This window comes from Pogoniulus pusillus, chromosome Z, assembly GCF_015220805.1.
Source record: "Pogoniulus pusillus isolate bPogPus1 chromosome Z, bPogPus1.pri, whole genome shotgun sequence".
In the NCBI taxonomy this organism is placed as follows: Eukaryota; Metazoa; Chordata; class Aves; order Piciformes; family Lybiidae; genus Pogoniulus; species Pogoniulus pusillus.
Genome location: NC_087309.1, coordinates 49,940,237 through 49,958,256, shown reverse-complemented (window position 1 = coordinate 49,958,256; position 18,020 = coordinate 49,940,237). Strand labels below are relative to the sequence as shown.

General features: G+C 37.3%; 1 protein-coding gene across 2 annotated transcripts in view; it reads right to left on the bottom strand.

The window, feature by feature from the left end:
• Nucleotides 1–2,900: 2,900 nt before the first annotated feature.
• The window catches only part of AP3B1 (adaptor related protein complex 3 subunit beta 1), a 179,346-nt gene continuing 164,226 nt past the window's right edge, over nucleotides 2,901–18,020 (bottom strand). For both annotated transcript variants that reach the window (XM_064176486.1, XM_064176485.1), the window contains exon 27: nucleotides 2,901–4,477. In XM_064176486.1, the coding sequence (XP_064032556.1) occupies nucleotides 4,324–4,477 (154 nt within the window). In that variant the 3' untranslated portion in view covers nucleotides 2,901–4,323. The remainder of the gene's footprint in view (nucleotides 4,478–18,020) is intronic.

The window sequence follows — 18,020 nt, the reverse complement described above, 5'->3', positions numbered from 1 at the left end:
TACACAGCAATTAAGTGGGGCAGAACCAGGAACAATCCAGTCACAGCCCTGGCTCAGTTACCAGCCACTGAAGAGTAGGTCACCTTGTACCATCTGAAGAAAAAACACTTAGCTGTGGGACTGGACTCTTTCAAATATGTTCACTGGAGTGTGCTATGTGAAGCACAAGCATACTAGAAAAGAGGAAAATACCCTCAACAGAAGCATTGCTTTTATCAAGGTTGTGCATAAAGGCCCGTATCAACAATCACACTGCATCATGAAAACACAAGGCCTGTTGTCTGCATCTCAAAACACTTAATATAACACATAAGTGCCATAAGCCCACACACTTTCTGACAAAACAAACAAAAATATGGCTAAGTGCAGGAAGACAAACTAACAGAAACTGAAGGTAAGAGTCCGATCCTCATGTGACTGTTTCCGACACATGAGGATACAGTTGAGGGCTTGAAAGGATTCAACTTATCTGCACAATCTGCTTTTCAGAATCCTTGTGTGTAACTTTTTAAGTGTAACTTAAAATTAACTCAAGTATGTAGGATATTTTATACAAAACTAGATAGCTCAGCAATTGACTAACTTAAAAAACAGTAATCATGACCTAACAGCGTACAGAAGGATTTCACCCTACCATCAAATATTTGTAATTGCCAGGAACCCCATTTCAAAAGGATTTAGAGCCCTCATGTTTGGTGTGGGTTTTTTTTGTATCCTATCTGGTACACATGCCTATATTGGTTTGGTAGTGTACATTTCTAATTTAGCTTCATGTTCAGTAAACATATTATCTTGTGCCAGCAGATGACCAGAGCTAACATGTTCTGTTCAAAAGCAGAGGAAAAAAAAGTTAATTCCTTTCTCCAATTTACACTGTTACAGAACCTCACCTTGTTCCTGAGTTAGTAGAAAAGACCACCAGAAAAGCCAAACTTACCTCTTCTATACCACTTATTGTTTTGTATACTGCATTGTGTACCTGCTCTGAAAACACTTTTGTTATTTACACTGTCCTTTCACATAGTATTCCATTTATGTCTTCCACCATTTTGTTCCAACCTCTAGATCCACTTCAATTTCTGCTACTTTTGTTTAAAAGCTAGTGACTAGAGTTAAAGCACAATAGGCAGGAAAAAAAATACTATGGTTTAATACAACATCATAAACAGTGGAAGGAAAATAAGAGGAGAAAAATAACCTTATTTTCACTGTCACGCATCAAGCCTATGTGTATGCTCTGCCATTTGTAGTAACATAACAACCCTCCTCCATACTCTATTCTTTCCCAATGGTTTGAGCTAGTTTGAAATAATTGAGTTTGAAAATTGTTATTTAAACAACAACAAAAAAGTCCAAACCCAAAACAAACACAACTCCCCCTAAAACACCACAAGAAACAAACAACCCCCCAAAAAAACCCTGAATTCCAGCAAACCCCCTTCCTCTTCACAAGGTGGAACATGTTTGTGGACATAACCAGAAAGCACAGAAGAGGTAAACTGTCAATGTCATATATGCAAAAGCTTCCTCCTGTTTTCCCTTGCTGTAGCACAATTCTTCAATCCATAATCACCCGCATCAGTTTCAAAGCTTGGACTAAGATCACAATCACCTTGGAGCCTTTTTTGTGTTTACTTACCTTGGGTATGATTAAACAGTTGACAAAATTCTATTTCAGTTTGTAGTTGTTAGTGTTTTTCCTATGTTTTTGCAGGTTCCATTGTATTTGAACCATCATAATTTAAGTAATTAATCCTTACTTCCTTCTTCCTAAACTAGACCTTGATACAACTGCCTAAACATCTCAGCATTTCTGCAACACTGTGGGTTGGGTTCTCGAAAGCCAGCTCATCTGTTCTGCATCACTATGCTTTATCCTTGCTCCCACATCCTGAGTCATGCATGCAGGTAACATTCCAGCGCTGCCCGGGTCTAGATTCTCACTGTAGCTGAATGGTTTTCAGTGAACACCTCCTGTCTGAAAAACCTGCCACTACCATGTATAAACAAAGGACTCCAAAGTGAGTTTGAGATTGCAATTTTGATTAGGCATCTACTTCATATCCTAAAAAACCTTTAGAATGCCTCTATAAAATCTGAAAACTGTGGAAGAAAATGAATAAAATTGATACATAGCAGATCCAAGGAACTCACTGTCTGAATTACAACTGAGTGCAACTTCCACTATCAATTTAAGACATACACATCTGCTTTTGTTTAGGTTCCTGAAGAACTAAGCCTTATTGCATGTGTGAATTTTCAAACCACACTGTCAGTCTAGATAACCTGTTTTAAGAGTTATGAACCACTTGGACCAAGTCACAAAGTGTTGAAAAACGTAAGTGAATACCAGAAATAGCCCAAGTATCCTTACTATATACGTTTCTAAGCTTCATTATGGCCGTGTATAAAGTACTCCAAGCAGGCAGAAATGACTCAGCAACATATATGACTTACACATCAATAGTATGCTTTCCCTTGACTTACACAGTAGTAAAAGAAACAATTCTTGTTTTCTCCTTTACAACTATGTCTGAAGGTTTTGTGGTTGAGTCTTTTCTCAGAAGACAGCTATACACCTTCCCCTCACCACCTTCCCAAAGAGTGTTAATGTAACATACCTCCTTGATCAATCTGCACTTTCTCTGAGATGTTGGTGCTTTCTACAGTGAATAATTTTTCATCTGCCTGAGTAATTTTTACATCACACTTTAAAAATGCAATTCAAATAAAAACCTACTGCAGGACTAGAACTTTATAAAATAATGTAAATGTTAATTAAGAACATGGTACATTTCTGTTGAGGGCATTAGATAATTTTTCCTTTGTCTAAGTAAAATACAGAACTGCATTTTTCACAGCAGTGTAACTCAAATATATATATAAAAAACAAGCCCCTCTTAGGATTTGCCAAAATTTAAGGTTTAATAGATTTTAGTAGAAAATCTTAGAAGAATTTTCCAGCATGCAGTAATGCAACATTTCTGATGCAGTAGTATGTACTATAACCCAGAAAGTTAAACCAAAACAGGACCACTTAGCATCAAAGGACCAGGCAAGGGTAGATATAACAATGGTTCTGTTGTCCAAATACCTTTTTTGTGTCACGAAAACATTTGTAGCAAAGCCGAGAGTAAGTAGGAAAAGCCATTTGGAAATGAGAACTGATATGAAATGACAAAGGTCAACATCTTCAGTCCTACCATGTACCAGAACGTGAAGGGAAGATCAAAATCAGTTATAATCAGGCTACAGGCAGAAAACAAGGTGTAAAAAATCCCGCACTCCACTTGGGTCTTCTCAGTCCTAGTTCAGCAGATAGGGCTATGAACTTCTTGTCTCAATCCCTGGTTTACGGATAGGTGAGAGACTCAATCCCAGTTTACCAAACAAATCTGAAGCAAAGATATGAGTAATTTATTAAGCTAGATGACATTATTTGCCACGATAATCTAATGATCAGTATTTCATATAATGTTATCATCTAATCATTTGCTCAGTATTTTATGAATAGGTCAATTTGCAAATAAGCAGTTACTGGCTTTGTTTATTAACAAAAATGTAACTGCACAGCATATAATTAGAATATGAGCAGAAACACTGGCTGCCTTCACAAGAACTGTCTGCTGATGCATATGTAGCGTCCAAACTTGTTAGAATTTCCTTCAATTAACCAGTTACATACAATGCTGGAAATCATCTTTATCAGCTCTACCAAAACAAGAAAGAGGGAGGCTCTGCTCATAGCACTACTTTATTGGCATCTTAACAGAAGTATTTGAGAAAATGGCATTTTAATAGATGAGTCCAGGTTGACATGCATTTCCAGAAAGCAAGCACCATTTTGCTGTAGCTTACTATGCTTTTACACTTAGGCAACAAAACCTGAGCTACACAGTTGTTGTATATGTTGTTGGAAGCTATCTGCCATTTTAACTGAGTTTTCAAATAGTATGATTTCCTTTGAACTTTATAATCTAGTATTTGTCCACTACAGTGGGAAAAACCTAAAGGGAAGTATGGTTGTGGGGGAAGGGAGCAGAGAGGGAAGGACTAGAGTAGAACAAATGGGAAATACATTTCAAAGCGCATAAAACTGACAGAAAAAATATATGTTCTTTGGTTAGCAAGCAGAAAAAAAGGAAAGGACTTGCATACATGATAGATACACACTAGCATTCTAAAGCAGAAGACAAGAATGTCAAGAGTGTATTCTTCCCCCACTGCCAGATGGAAGGGCTATTATTATAAATGAAAGGCAGCAGTAGTGGATGCCAGGCACTTTTGTTGTGTGCCAGATTCTGAAGTCCAGATGTAAGCAGGTTACCCCTGGGACAGGACAGGCTTCAGCTCCCGCAGCAGAACAGAACCAATCACAGTTTTCTCAGTGTTTATGACGAGCTGTGCTGTAGAACTCTCCTTCAGCTCCACCGTGACTAGCATCAGTGACCCACTGTGCACAGTCTTAGCTGCAAACCTGAAGGGGAAAGAAAGAAAGAAAGAAAGAAAGAAAGGAAAGAAAGAAAGAAAGAAAGAAAGGAAAGAAAGAAAGAAAGAAAGGAAAGAAAGGAAGGAAAGGAAAGAAGGAAGGAAAGAAGGAAGGAAAGAAGGAAGGAAAGGAAAGAAGGAAGGAAGGAAGGAAGGAAGGAAGGAAGGAAGGAAGGAAGGAAGGAAGGAAGGAAGGAAGGAAGGAAGGAAGGAAGGAAGGAAGGAAGGAAGGAAGGAAGGAAGGAAGGAAAGAAGGAAGGAAGGAAAGAAAGAAGGAAAGAAGGAAAGAAGGAAGGAAGGAAGGAAGGAAAGAAAGAAAGAAAGAAGGAAGGAAGGAAGGAAGGAAGGAAGGAAGGAAGGAAAGAAAGAAAGAAAGAAAGAAAGAAAGAAAGAAAGAAAGAAAGAAAGAAAGAAAGAAAGAAAGAAAGAAAGAAAGAAAGAAAGAAAGAAAGAAAGAAAGAAAGAAGGAAAGAAAGAAGGAAAGAAAGAAGGAAAGAAAGAAGGAAAGAAAGAAGAAAGAAAGAAAGAAAGAAAGAAAGAAAGAAAGAAAGAAAGAAAGAAAGAAAGAAAGAAAGAAAGAAAGAAAGAAAGAAAGAAAGAAAGAAAGAAAGAAAGAAAGAAAGAAAGAAAGAGAGAAAGAAAGAAAGAAGGAAGGAAAGAAAGAGGGAAAGAAAGAAAGAAAACAAATCAGTGAGCATCCTAAGGTCAAAGACTGCTAATATGTCTGCAAAAGTTAAATAAGCTCTAATATAACAAAATGCTTCCAATTTCTTTAATGCATTTCAGGGGATATACCATAAAAAAAACCTTCATAAATCCTTCAGAAATATTTTATTCATTGTGTAAATGTTTTTTGCATTTAAGAAGGACAAAAAGGGTATCATGCAATGATGAGTATTTAATAGTACAAACTAAATTCTATTTAAATAATTTATGTAGACGTTAATTCTTCATGTCATCTACAATACTTGTGCCCACTGGCAAATTTAATTCAGCTGTATGGGTATGGAAAACTATCATGATTTGGTGCCGCAAAGGAAACACACCTATGACATATGTAGAACAACGTTTCCAAAAAGCCAAAATGTTGTACTTTCAGAAAAGTTATTCTCCTGCCATCCTGGGAATTATTCAGACTAAAAGGTGTCAGTTTAAAGGAAAAAAAAAAAAAACCAAAACAACTAACAACAAAAAAATCCAACACAAACATCTGAAATAAAGGTAACAGCAATACACCAAATGAATGTCAGATGTGAATTTATCTCCAGAACATTTAATCATGAAAATGTGACAAGTATTTCCAAATATTTTATGACAAAAAGAAAACAACCCAACGAACCAAACACCCAAACCAAAAACTTATAAAGTAAATAAAACCCAAACTAGACATTCAGATAAACAGAAGTTTGTACTAATGCACCATGACTAAATTCCAAGACATGAAGAAACCACTAATTACATGGAATTAAAAGCAAAACTAGCCTTTTAAGTACCACAATTGCCTGAAAAGGGATTTTAGGCACAATGAACTTCTGTCAATCCTGTTAATTCATTCTGCGTGCACAGCCAGACCCAAGAGATGAAGGAAGATGATGGGCCACAGCCTCATCTTCCATCTTCCACAAGGAGTACACCATGCTTTTTTTCTGGCTTTTCTTCCCCCACCCCATCCCCCCCTACCTCCTGGTTACTTGACAACAACAAAGTTGCTGCACATGGGCTTTTGAAAACACTAACAAGTGTAGAGCAGGTCTGTGACCCAGTCTGACCCCACTTTGCAGGGCCAATCTCCTCTCCTCTTTCTGAATGACACGTGTCTGAATCAGAGCCATCTGCCTCAATTTGCGCAACATCTTCAGCCACAATAGGACCCGGTTAGCCCTGGCAACAGCTCACAATACAGAAAAATCAAACTGCTGGGCTGACAGCACACTGTGGGCTATTCAAGAGCAAACCAACTGGTCAGTGTCTCATGTCTGACAATTAGCATGGGCCTTGCAAAGCGCCTACCCGAGCCCTTGGGGATCTGTTTAATTACCATCCACATAAAGGAGAGAGTTTATCAGGAGATACTCAAAAAACTTCACTCCGGACTTAATTAAAATATTAGCCACTTAAGCAGGAAGCAGGTTCTCTTTAAACGAGAAGTAATTTTTGTCTTTTTTCTTTTTAAACTAGGCACATCAAAATCTCATAACAAATTATACTAATTAAGGAAACAAGGGGCACTTCTCTAATGTCACCCATCACAAGTCAATCTATTTCTTTTGTCCAGATTACAGATGCATTCAAAGACCTCTCCTTTTAATAGGAGGTTCTAAACCAACCGTACTACTGTTAAAATGATCTCTTTAGCTAGGTGTATAAATGATTTAATCTCTCTGCACTGTGATGTAGAAGGGATCACTATTTCTCTTGTTGATTTTGACAGGGGGGCTAATTATATAAACAATGGTCTTGTTAGTCACTTTATTTACTTAACAGTTGTGTCTTGGGACAACACAGAAGCAGATTATGCCTGAGTATGCACATAAATAGGTTGGTAGTTGGCTCTCCTGCTGTGTTTCGTTGCCCGGAGGCTTGATTTTACCTCTTTTATTAAAACCTGAAAGTGATACAAAGTCAGCACTCTGTGAAAGCTTAGGTGGAGCAAAGCATCAGAGAGGTGTTTTGCACTGATAGTTTTCCATGTGGATTTACAAAATCACAAAGAAGATCAATAGTACTTTTCCATACCTCTGAACAAAACATGTAAAAATCAATGAAATGTGAGTATGTATATGGTTTGCAAGATGCAAAGGACCTGATACTGGGATAATTTTACACAGTGTGTTAGCATGCGTAACTAGCGGTGGCTAATTGGCTTACACCATCGGTCACTGATCTGGAATCACTCAGTGGGGGTGGGAGGGAAAGGAGTAGGACAATATGACTTATCCCACCATTAAAGAAAGATGTATAGAAGAAGAACCACACAATGGGCTTACCACTGCTTTTGAACTTCAGAAACAGAAATCTGTTCCTTAAACAAGGAAGATACTTTTTGTTTCTGAAGAGAATTGCAACATAAGCAACGCTTATATGACCTATGAAGTCAAATACAGTTATAAAAAGATGATGTAGTTGACTTTTTGATTAAAAGACACGAGCAGTGAAAGTGATCTGCTGATTATTTAGATGTTTTGCACATACTGTCATTGAATAATCTGGTGAAGAGCTGGGTTGTGGGTTGGTTTCTTTCTTTTTTTTTTTAAACAACTTACACAGCATTGTATTTATATGCTCACATAAGCCCCCACAGATCTCTCAAAAAGCACATTGTGCTCAACTAAATACTTAGACCAGAAAGTCATTAAAACAACAACAACAACAGAAAAATTCTTTCAGCAGCAAAAATTAATCATCTATATGTAGGTATTTATTCTTCGTGAAAAACTTCTACAAGGCCAGTAATTATTTTTCACTCCCCCCTCCCCTCCCTGAAAGTTTATACTGCCTTAAAGGTTAAAATTTGAATTAAAGAAAAAAAAATAATTTGGAAAAAAAGATAATAAACAGAATTCATAGACTGAAACAAGCTTTGGGCACTGCACTGTAGTATGCTGAAACCTAGCCTGTAAATCAATTGTTTGTAGGTCCATAAGAAAGAATCTGTCCTGTGGACAACTCTTAAGGTAAGACATATTATGAGGATAGTTCTGTTGCAACAAAGCATACATCAGAAGACACAGAGAATACAAAGTGAATCAGCATGCCATCCAAAATAACAACCAAGTATTTACTAACAGTTTCATGATGTCTGTTTCACCTGCACTGCACTTTCTAATTTTATTGCTGTGATAATATTAAGCCTAAACCTCATTTAATATCATTTAAAATATTCCAAAATATCTGGAGTTGTTAATATTTTCCTTATTTAAAAATACCAAGACAGATTAGAATTACAGTGGTCTGAGATATATTTACATATTCTGATTTCCCCCACCCCAAGGTTTTTGTGTTTTGTTTTCTTTTTTTTTCCCCTTTAAAAGGAATGTTAAATATTCTGAGGCTATGTGACATGCAAAAAAAAAAAAAAAAAAAAGGATGAACTCATAATTGATTTTTACATAAATATTGTACCTATCAGTGGGCAATGAAATATACACTAAGAATCAAATTCTAACCCTACCTTAAATAAGTACTTTATATTTTTAGGAAGTATTTTGTCCTTCAAGGGTTAAAAATCAAGTACATATTCTCGGTGGCTTTCCATGTAAGAGTAAGACCTGCTAATCACTGTCACACAGAAATATTTTTAGTTGATATTAAGGGAAAACCCAGAGTGTTAAATACTACAGTATTGCCAAAACCTGGCTTTTTGATGATGACTAGCCTAACTATAACACAGCAGTCATTTTCCCTTTATTTGTAGACAGAAGATAGGTAAAATATACAGGAGAGGCAATTTTATGGATAAAGCTTATGAAAATTCCACGCCAGCTAACAGACAGCAGAGTAACTCACTCAAAATATGCTCTTTAAAATTCAGCATTTGAGAAAGTTAATTTACACCTGAACACTCACTATCAGAGCAGAGATTTTTACAATTAATTCAACAGCACTGAAATCTACGTTCTCTCCATCAGGCACTCTTCCTCCTCTTTTATTTTTCCAGTCAAGCTAAATTTTCTTCCTTTTCTGTTCTAATGCTAAACAGAAACAGTAACAACGGCCCACGGAAGCAAAAACTTTTTTTTTCCCCTCTCTGCCCTTTCTTTAAATCTTGTACACGAAGCCTTCAATTACTGCCTGCTGAAGCAGACAGAATCCTATTAGTAAGAAAGACGATCAGAAGATGCAATGCCCTGCCCTAGCTGTAGAAAAATAATTAGTCCAAAGTTGACAAATGTGTAATCAAGTTATGCAATGAATATATTCAAAAGGGGAAAAAAAATACTGCTGAGAATTAGTTTTCATCTTGTAAATATGAAAATAAACAACTATGAAGTACCTTGCAGAGTATCCATCAGACAAGAAAAAAATACTCAGTTTCAGTACTTTGAATCTTCACCTGACTGTGCTACATTCTATCTACATATAGGTTTGATTTTATAATTAACTTTTAATCTACAAAAAATGGCTAAATTAGTAATTACTTGTAGTTGTTTTCTGAGTAAGCCTTAGAGCATGGAAAAGAAGTACTTGGAATAGGATTTACTATGTACTATCTCTGAACTGGGGACAGAGTAAGCCTAATGCTAAAAACTAAGCAGACAAATACTCAAAGAAAGAAGCATCTTTAATTAACCAGATAATTTTAACTTCACACAAACCTCCCTTGTTTGACATTGGTTATCAATAACAAAATTCTATATTTACTGTAAAAATAATGTTACAATAACTTGATGTTCCCTCCCTAGTACATTTCACGCTACTTTAATACTACCTTAGAATAAATTGTTCAAAATACCTAATCCATTATGATACTGAGACATAATAAAATCATAAACCTGTAAACCAAAATTGCAGTCTAATCTGTACCATATTTTCACCAGCTTTACTGTCAAGAGTTTGTTCTCAGTTACCAGTAAGCAGCTGCACTCTGCCGCCAACAAAAACGCAGGAATGCAAGTGAGTCCTCTGAACTTAGTGTTCAATAGGTAGAACTGCTTTACATGTTCTAATAGATGTCACATGAACTTCTCATCATCCTCCAAGTTTACCTTTAGTACAAAACCCTCAGCATTTTTGTACACAGGTATTTTTACCTCCTCCTCAAAAATACAATATTCTAAGAGCTTTAATTGCAATATTTGGTCCTCAAACCTACAAATTTGTAATTGTAATACTTGAACCATTTTATCATCTGTTCTGTTATTTTTCTCACAATACTGGGTATTTAACAGAAGCATTTGAGGATTACAAATAGCTCACTTAAAAAAAAAAAAAAAGCTGTAAATCTTAACTTGCAGAAAAATTATTTAATCCCAGAAAGTAATCTATCTTAACATAAATATATTAAAACATTAAACTTGCTCAGAGATCTTTAAGTCAAAGATATGCTTCTGTTCAGTTAGTCTTCTAAGTGTTAAATGTTCTCTGTTTAAACAGCTGGCTCAGAAGGTTCGTGCTTGTTTTTTCAAAGAAAAATGCTGCACGTATTTTCATTTTACAGTATTCAGATCCAAAAGCAGTGCTGTCCTCTAGTGGACAGCAAATAAACTGGGACAGAAAAATCTATTTGGACGAACCTCAGGTCTAAAATGACTCGCGTACTTTCAACGTCAAGATGAAATCTAATTTCTTCAAGTTATCTCAGATTTTGCAACCCACATGCACGTTTCTTAAAAACAATATATTTAACACATCAAGGACCTTGAAATGATGCTGTAGATAGGCATTCAAATGATGCTGTAGGTGGTAGGCATTCTCTTGATCAAGTGTTCTGTGCCAATTCATAACAATATACGATAATTAATGAAAACTGTACTAATACATAGAGGGCCCTTTTGTTAGCAGGAAAAAATGGTGGAGTTTTGGACCATTGTGATCTAATTAATAAGTTAAGGAATACCAAGTAGAAACTACTAAATGGGTATTTGATGTTTTAATTTTTCTTTTATTTTTCTTAGTAGAATAGTGACTAGCCAGAAGGCCTTTTAAGTCCTGGCTGACAAAATAAACAGAAATGTTTACCTCAACTGGGCTTACGTGTACAAGCTAGAGTGGCCTCTATCACAAATCTGGAAAATACTAAGAGTTTAAACTTCTGTTCACAATGAAGGCTGAAATTCTGTGGACAGGGATATACCATTCCATTTAAAATACTGTCACCTACAGGTAAAGGCTACCAGGTGGTGTATGGAGTATTTAGCTCTCTAATTAATTCCTACTTGAGAAGTTAGGAAACAAAATCAAGGCTGGTTGTCTATTACAAGTTTATTTACTCAGCTACCCATTGCAGCTGTCTGGAAGATTGTAGAATAAGATGATTGAGCCCCATGGCTAAGGAGGCACAGAAGCAGATCAGTGCACGTAACTGCATCAAAGGAACTACTGCCAGAGGTAGATTTCACTTCATCTGATCCCTTCAACAGGCAGATGGCTTAGGAAAAAGTCATAGGAAAGACTTTTTTGCATACATAGAGCAGAGAAGGTCTTTTAAGAAGTCCTTCTCTATTTATAAAGCCTGCTTTTTAGTTATTGAGAACATACGTGTGGATTCAAATGTAATAACCACAAGCAAATCCTATTTCTCAGAAATTTCTGTACTGTGATGATAGCCCTTGCTGATAAGGTTGGAAACAGATACAGTTGTTAGATATGGTAAACTGATGGAGTCTGATCGCCAACTTTCTGCCTAGTATTCCAAATTTAGTACAAACTGGAAGACAGCATAAAGAGAAAATTTCCAGTTGGATCCCTTTAATGGAGCTTTGTTCAATACAAACCTACCCACATACCTGCACAACTGCGTCTTTTTTGTCAACGCATTCAGTGTTGCTGGATTAAAAAGATGTGGGGAGGATAACTGATTACTAAGCATGCCATTCTCTGATAATCAAAATTGTCTGTAAACAAAACCCTCCTTCCTTTGAGAATCAGTCTGCCAATGTACTATAAATGGGACATGACAGGTTGCAAAATGATAAAAAGGGGTGAATACAACCAGACTGTCAGGCTGATGCATGGGGTGGGGAATAATAGCTAGTGAAAAACAAGTGTTGATCCTTGGATTTCTGTTTTTTAAGCATTTTATGCAAGTTTCTATATTGGGTCTAGTTACTTTCCCGTCCTTCAGGATTTCAATGCTCAGCCATTGCAGCACATAAACCATCAAGTTACACAACCACAGAGTAGGTTTGTTATTTCCTATTTCTCAATCTAAATATTTGAAATTTAATTGTTACTCTAACCATTTAATGTTAATTATTAATGTAATAACAATGAAGATTCCAAGAGTCAGGTGGAAGATATTTTACACCTTGTTCAATACTTGCTCATTCACAAAATTCTATTGGTCATGGGTACGCTAAACAATGGCCTGTTAGCTGGTGCACCTATATGGTGTAGTCAAGCGTCCTTAAAAGAAGAGGTTCCAGAAAGAGGACAGTCCCTGGATCCAATGCTGCTGTGTTTGAGCTAGTTAAAAATTTCCCCAGCAATGAGCAGAAGTGCCATTTTGGGCTTGCTGCTTTAAAGCTAGCTAGCTTGCTGCTAATTTAGGTGTCTACTATGACAGTATAGTAAGAGACGCCTATCAGAATGACCACTTTCATGACTGTGATGGAGAAGGATATTAAACTCATTGTTTAAAAAAGTGAAATGTCTGTTTGGAAGCAAATCAAGGCTTTGAGGCTGAAAGAAGCTGAGGTCTGATTTTCTCCCAAATCCCAGATTGTACCATGTTGGGCTGTTGAAATCACAGACTTGACCATCTCAAATTAGAGGACTGAAATCAATGTTGTCCTTTGTTTCAGAATGCTGGTCAATGGTTAAGTCCATCCTGATGTGCTGCAGAATACAGATATGCAGAGAACACAATGCTAACTTTCTAACCCAACTATTTCCTATTACTAGTTATGTATTCCTTCCAAAACTCAACAGCAGCAACAGACTAGCTCAATGGACTACAATCAGCCTCAACTTGTTTAAAAATCTCTTCTTCAAATGCACCTTGGTGGCTTCAGACTTCTACCTCACTGACTGATTGGGAAATGCTCAAGTAAAGTCTTCAAGAATGAAAAATGTGGCAAAGGTGCTCTACCTTGCATCATTTGTAGAGTCACGGTCATTGAGGGGAAATAATCTACTACAGCACAATGTATCCCATTTAAGAAATGCTTCAGGAAGTGAAAGGTAGAGAGTTAGTGTTCAAAATGGCCCAATTCTTCATCCCATTACACATTATATTCTGATGTCAGTGGAATCTTGCAGGCATAAAAGAAAGTGAAAGAATGAAGAAGATAATCCCGTTTGTGATCCCAGCTCTGAACTGACTTTTCCACTGCATACTACTGCAAACATACTAAAAACTTTTGCTACATGTTTCATAGGTAATGGAAAGAAATGCTTTCTATGTGTATTTCCATTATTTTCTCCCTAAGCCAATTTACCCAGAAGCAACTCTCCTTCACAGAGGACCTTATGTAATAGTAGACAATATTTTGACACTTTCACAAGAGGATGGAAAGAGCATTCAAACCTCTCTAAGACTGAAGTCTGCTAAGAGTCTTTTCATTCTATCACCATCTGTTGTCTCTTGCTTTATTCTTAGTGAAGAAAATGAAAACTACCTGCCCTTGTAGGAGGTTATGGAGCTGGAAATAAATAAAAGAGGAAGAGACACAGGGCACAGTTAGTATTTCAACTGAGAGGAATAAGCAACACATTCTGTGAGTAACACTAACTTGAAGGATATTTCTGGATAAATAAGGCTCATGTTGGTTAAAAAAAAATACTGAAAAACTTGAGTTGGCTAAAGTGTTCTTATCACCACACTTTGAAATAAGAGAACAGCCTAGAAGTTATTTTTTATATATAAAGCAATGAATCTTATTGCTCATTTAGAGACAGGGAGCTTAAATGATGTTTCATAGAAGAAACAGCTTTGAGGACATTATACATCCTTTTATCTTGAAGATCCAAAAATTCCTGGCAGACTTTTCTGATTGACAACAAACTGCAGACTGAGTTCAGCTGAAAAATACTCGATCCCTAAATGTAGTTATTCAGACTGATTTAATTCCCTAAGGAACAAACACGTTTCTTTCAATATCTCTGTCTTACGTATTCAACTGGTGCCCACAGATGTGGTCTGCATCAAAAGACAGTTTGATGCCTCAGCTGATTCATTTTGAAACCACGTTGTCAACATCTAGGTGCTCCTCCACCCACGTCCAGTCCTTTATTTCACAACGTTTAACAAACAGCAGTTCTTAGAACTACGTGTATTGCAACAATTACCCTAATCACTGTTGTCAAATAATATTTTATGAAGAATAGTATTTTTTCCTGATATTTTCATATTGGAGACACTACATGTCCTGTTAAAAAATACTTTGAAATGCATTTTGCCTTCTTGCTTTCAGCAGAAGTCTTTAAAATTGAAATGATGTTACTCCTTGATAACAAAAGCAAGAGAGATCAATGCATAAAGTAGTTAAATCCTATTAAGAATGTGAGGACACACTGCATGCAGCATTACAAGGCCGAGTAATCTAACAGCTAGTAAAAATTCATTTGAAGAGCTGTTAACTACACTTAAGGAAGTAAGATAACGCAGTAAACTTATTTTGCAAATACTTGAATATAAATCTGCACCTCAGTACTTGGATATACATATATATATATATATATATATCTGTGTGTGTGTGTGTTGAGGCAATCAAGTTCAAAATTTTTGTAGCCATCACTTCAAATAAAAAGAGAGTTTAAAACAGATGCAACTGTATTATTTTGCATTTTGGTCTACATTCAGTAGAAGGGTAGTTAAAGTTTTATATATACTTAGATTTCAAGTAAATATAACATTTCAGTACCAATACGGTTAAGACAAGGGGAAAAAAAAACCCCAAAAAAGTGTTGCTACACCATATGAAATGGACTGACACACAGATGATGTACCTGACAGAGTTACCTTTATTTAACTTGTGACTGCATGCTATTCTGTTATATTTGTTTCAAGTATTTATTTTTCCAAACTTCCCTATATTCACTTTTAACTGTTTTTTTTTTTTTTCAACTTGGTGTAAAAATACATTCCTAAATAGAGTCATCAATTTAAGGAGTAGTAATTTCTCCCCACCAAAACGACATCATCTTCATTATGCACTCACAAATATGTTTAGACCAAAAAAAAAAAACCCAAGCAAGAAACATGGTCTTGTTGAGTCCACTAGATACACTTGTATTAAACTATGTAACTTCATTTTTAATGAGTATATTGCATTACCAGGCAATATAAATTTCTTGTCATTAGCTGTCATTAAGTAGTAATATTCAAGTTGGAGATGACCAACTAAGAGGTTAATACAATTCATGATGTACAGTGCAGAATGTCAGTTTAAAAATAGTACATCTTTTCCAGTGTAATATGGTATGTACCAGGCAATTCCAAGAAGTGAACTCGAGTAGTCACAGAATCAAAGAATTAGCAAGGTTGGAAAAGACCTCTGAGATCATCGAGGCCAACCTATCACCTAATACATTCTAATTAACTAAACCATGGCACTAAGTGCCTCATACAGTCTCTTTTAAAGATCTCCAGGGACGGTGACTCCACCACCTCCCCAGGCAGCCCATTCCAATGCCAATCACTCTTTCTGTAACAAACTTCTTCCTAACGTCCAGCCTAAACCTGCCCTGGTGCAGCTTGAGACTGTGTCCCCTTGTTCTGTCACTGGTTGCCTGGCAGAAGAGACCAAGCTGCACCTGGCTACAATCTCCTTTCAGGTAGTTGCAGAGAGCAATGAGGTCTCCCCTGAGCCTCCTCTTCTCCAGGCTAAACAACCCCAGCTTCCTCAGCCACTCCACATAGGGCTTATGCTCCAGCCCTCTCACCAGCCTTGGTGCCCTTCTCTGGACACGCTCCAGTATCTCAACATCTTTCTTAAATTGAGAGGCCCAGAACTGGACACAGCACTCAAGGTGTGGTCTGACCAGTGCTGAGTACAGGGGCACAATCACTTCCCTGGTCCTGCTTGCCACACTGTTCCTGATGCAGGCCAGGATGCCATTTGCTCTCTTGGCCACCTGGGCACACTGCTGGCTCATCTTCAGCCTACTATCCACCAGTACCTCCAGGTCCCTTTCTGCCTGGCTGCTCTCCAGCCACTCTGTCCCCAGCCTTTAGTGCCGGTTGGGGCTGTTGTGTTGTTAAATCTCATCCTGTTGGCCTCTGCCCACCCATCCAGCCTGTCCAGGTCCCTCTCCAGGGCTCTCCTATCCTCTAACAGATTAACACTTACTCCCAACTTGGTGTCATCTGCAAACTTACTGATGCTTGACTCAATCCCCTCGTCCAGATCATCACTGGATATTTTAAACAGGACTGTGCCCAGCACTGATCCCTAGGGCACACCACTAGTGACTGGCTGCCAAATGGATGTGGCACCATTCACCACCACTCTCTGGGTTTGGCCATCCAGCCAGTTCTTAACCCAGCACAAAGGGTCCCTGTCCAAGCCACAAGCTGCCAGCTTTGCCAGGAGTTTGCTATGGCAGACAGTGTCAAAGGCCTTGTGGAAGTGCAGGCAGACTACATCCACAGCCTTCCCCACATGCACCAGGTGGGTCACTTGGTCAAAAAAAAGAGATCAGGTTGGTCAAACAGGACCTGCCCCTCCTAAATCCATGATGCCCGAGTCTGATCCCTTGGCCATCCTGTACGTGCTGTGTGACTGCACTCAGGATGGGATCACAATCCACAATCTTGCCTGGCACTGAGGTCAAGCTGACAGGTCTGTAATTTCCCAGTTCCTCCTTCTGGCCCTTCTTGTGGGTGGGCACCACACTGGCCAGCTTCCAGTCATCAGGGACCTTTCCAGTGAGCCAGGACTGCTTATAAATGATGGAGAGTGGCTTGGCCAGCTCATCTGCCAGCTCTTTCTTCACCCTCACAGAACAGCACAATAAGCTGAAACAAGCTATTGTGTTTTTGTTTTTTTTTCAAATACTACTTGCAATAAAACAAACAAAGCAAACAACAAAACTATAGCAAAAGACCCCCCAGAAATTACCATGTTCAACATATTTTTATTGAATCTACAACTGCTCTGTTAAGGTGAAATACAACGGTTTACTTCATTATCCTGAAATGATGTAATTGTTACATAAATAAAACATGGATGCAAATCCATGAGATTTTTGCAAGAAGACACTCTATTTTTGTTTACTCTTATAGTGGAGTTGGTTTAATTCAAATGTACCTATATATTTATATATGCACATAATTGCATACACAAATGTACAAATATATATTATTTCAGTAATTTGTTTCAGAGTTTTGAAAGAATCTTGCATCTCAGATATCATTAACCCAAGCCTAGAACTTACTTTACTGACAATGTACTGCTATTTAGAAGATGAAGAGTTTTCTCACAGTATCAATCAGTTAATGCTTTTATTCCTGTTCTCACTAAAAAATAGGTGCAATTATGACTAAATAGTATCTGTTGTATAACCTATGGTGAAGCAAATGAAGGGCTTTCTAAGTGCTTATCATTGTTGGGCATTTCTGATAATCCATTTAAGTTGTTATAAATAATTCTTTTTTGCTTGATGGATGTTACAAACGTAAACTACTCTGTAACTACTGTGGCAGACTAAACACATTCTGTTCTGAATCAAAAAGGAAAACATTTCACCAATGTTCCAAAGCACCCTGAACACTTCAGTCCAACCAGAATATGCCTTCAATCACTCTCTCTGAAAGGTACTTGCAACATGAAGTACATATTCAATTTACTGTTGGTCATAGACTCTGTTTTGTGAAAAAAAAAATCCCAAATTGCCTCAAACTCCTTTTAAAAACGAAAAAAAAAACCCCA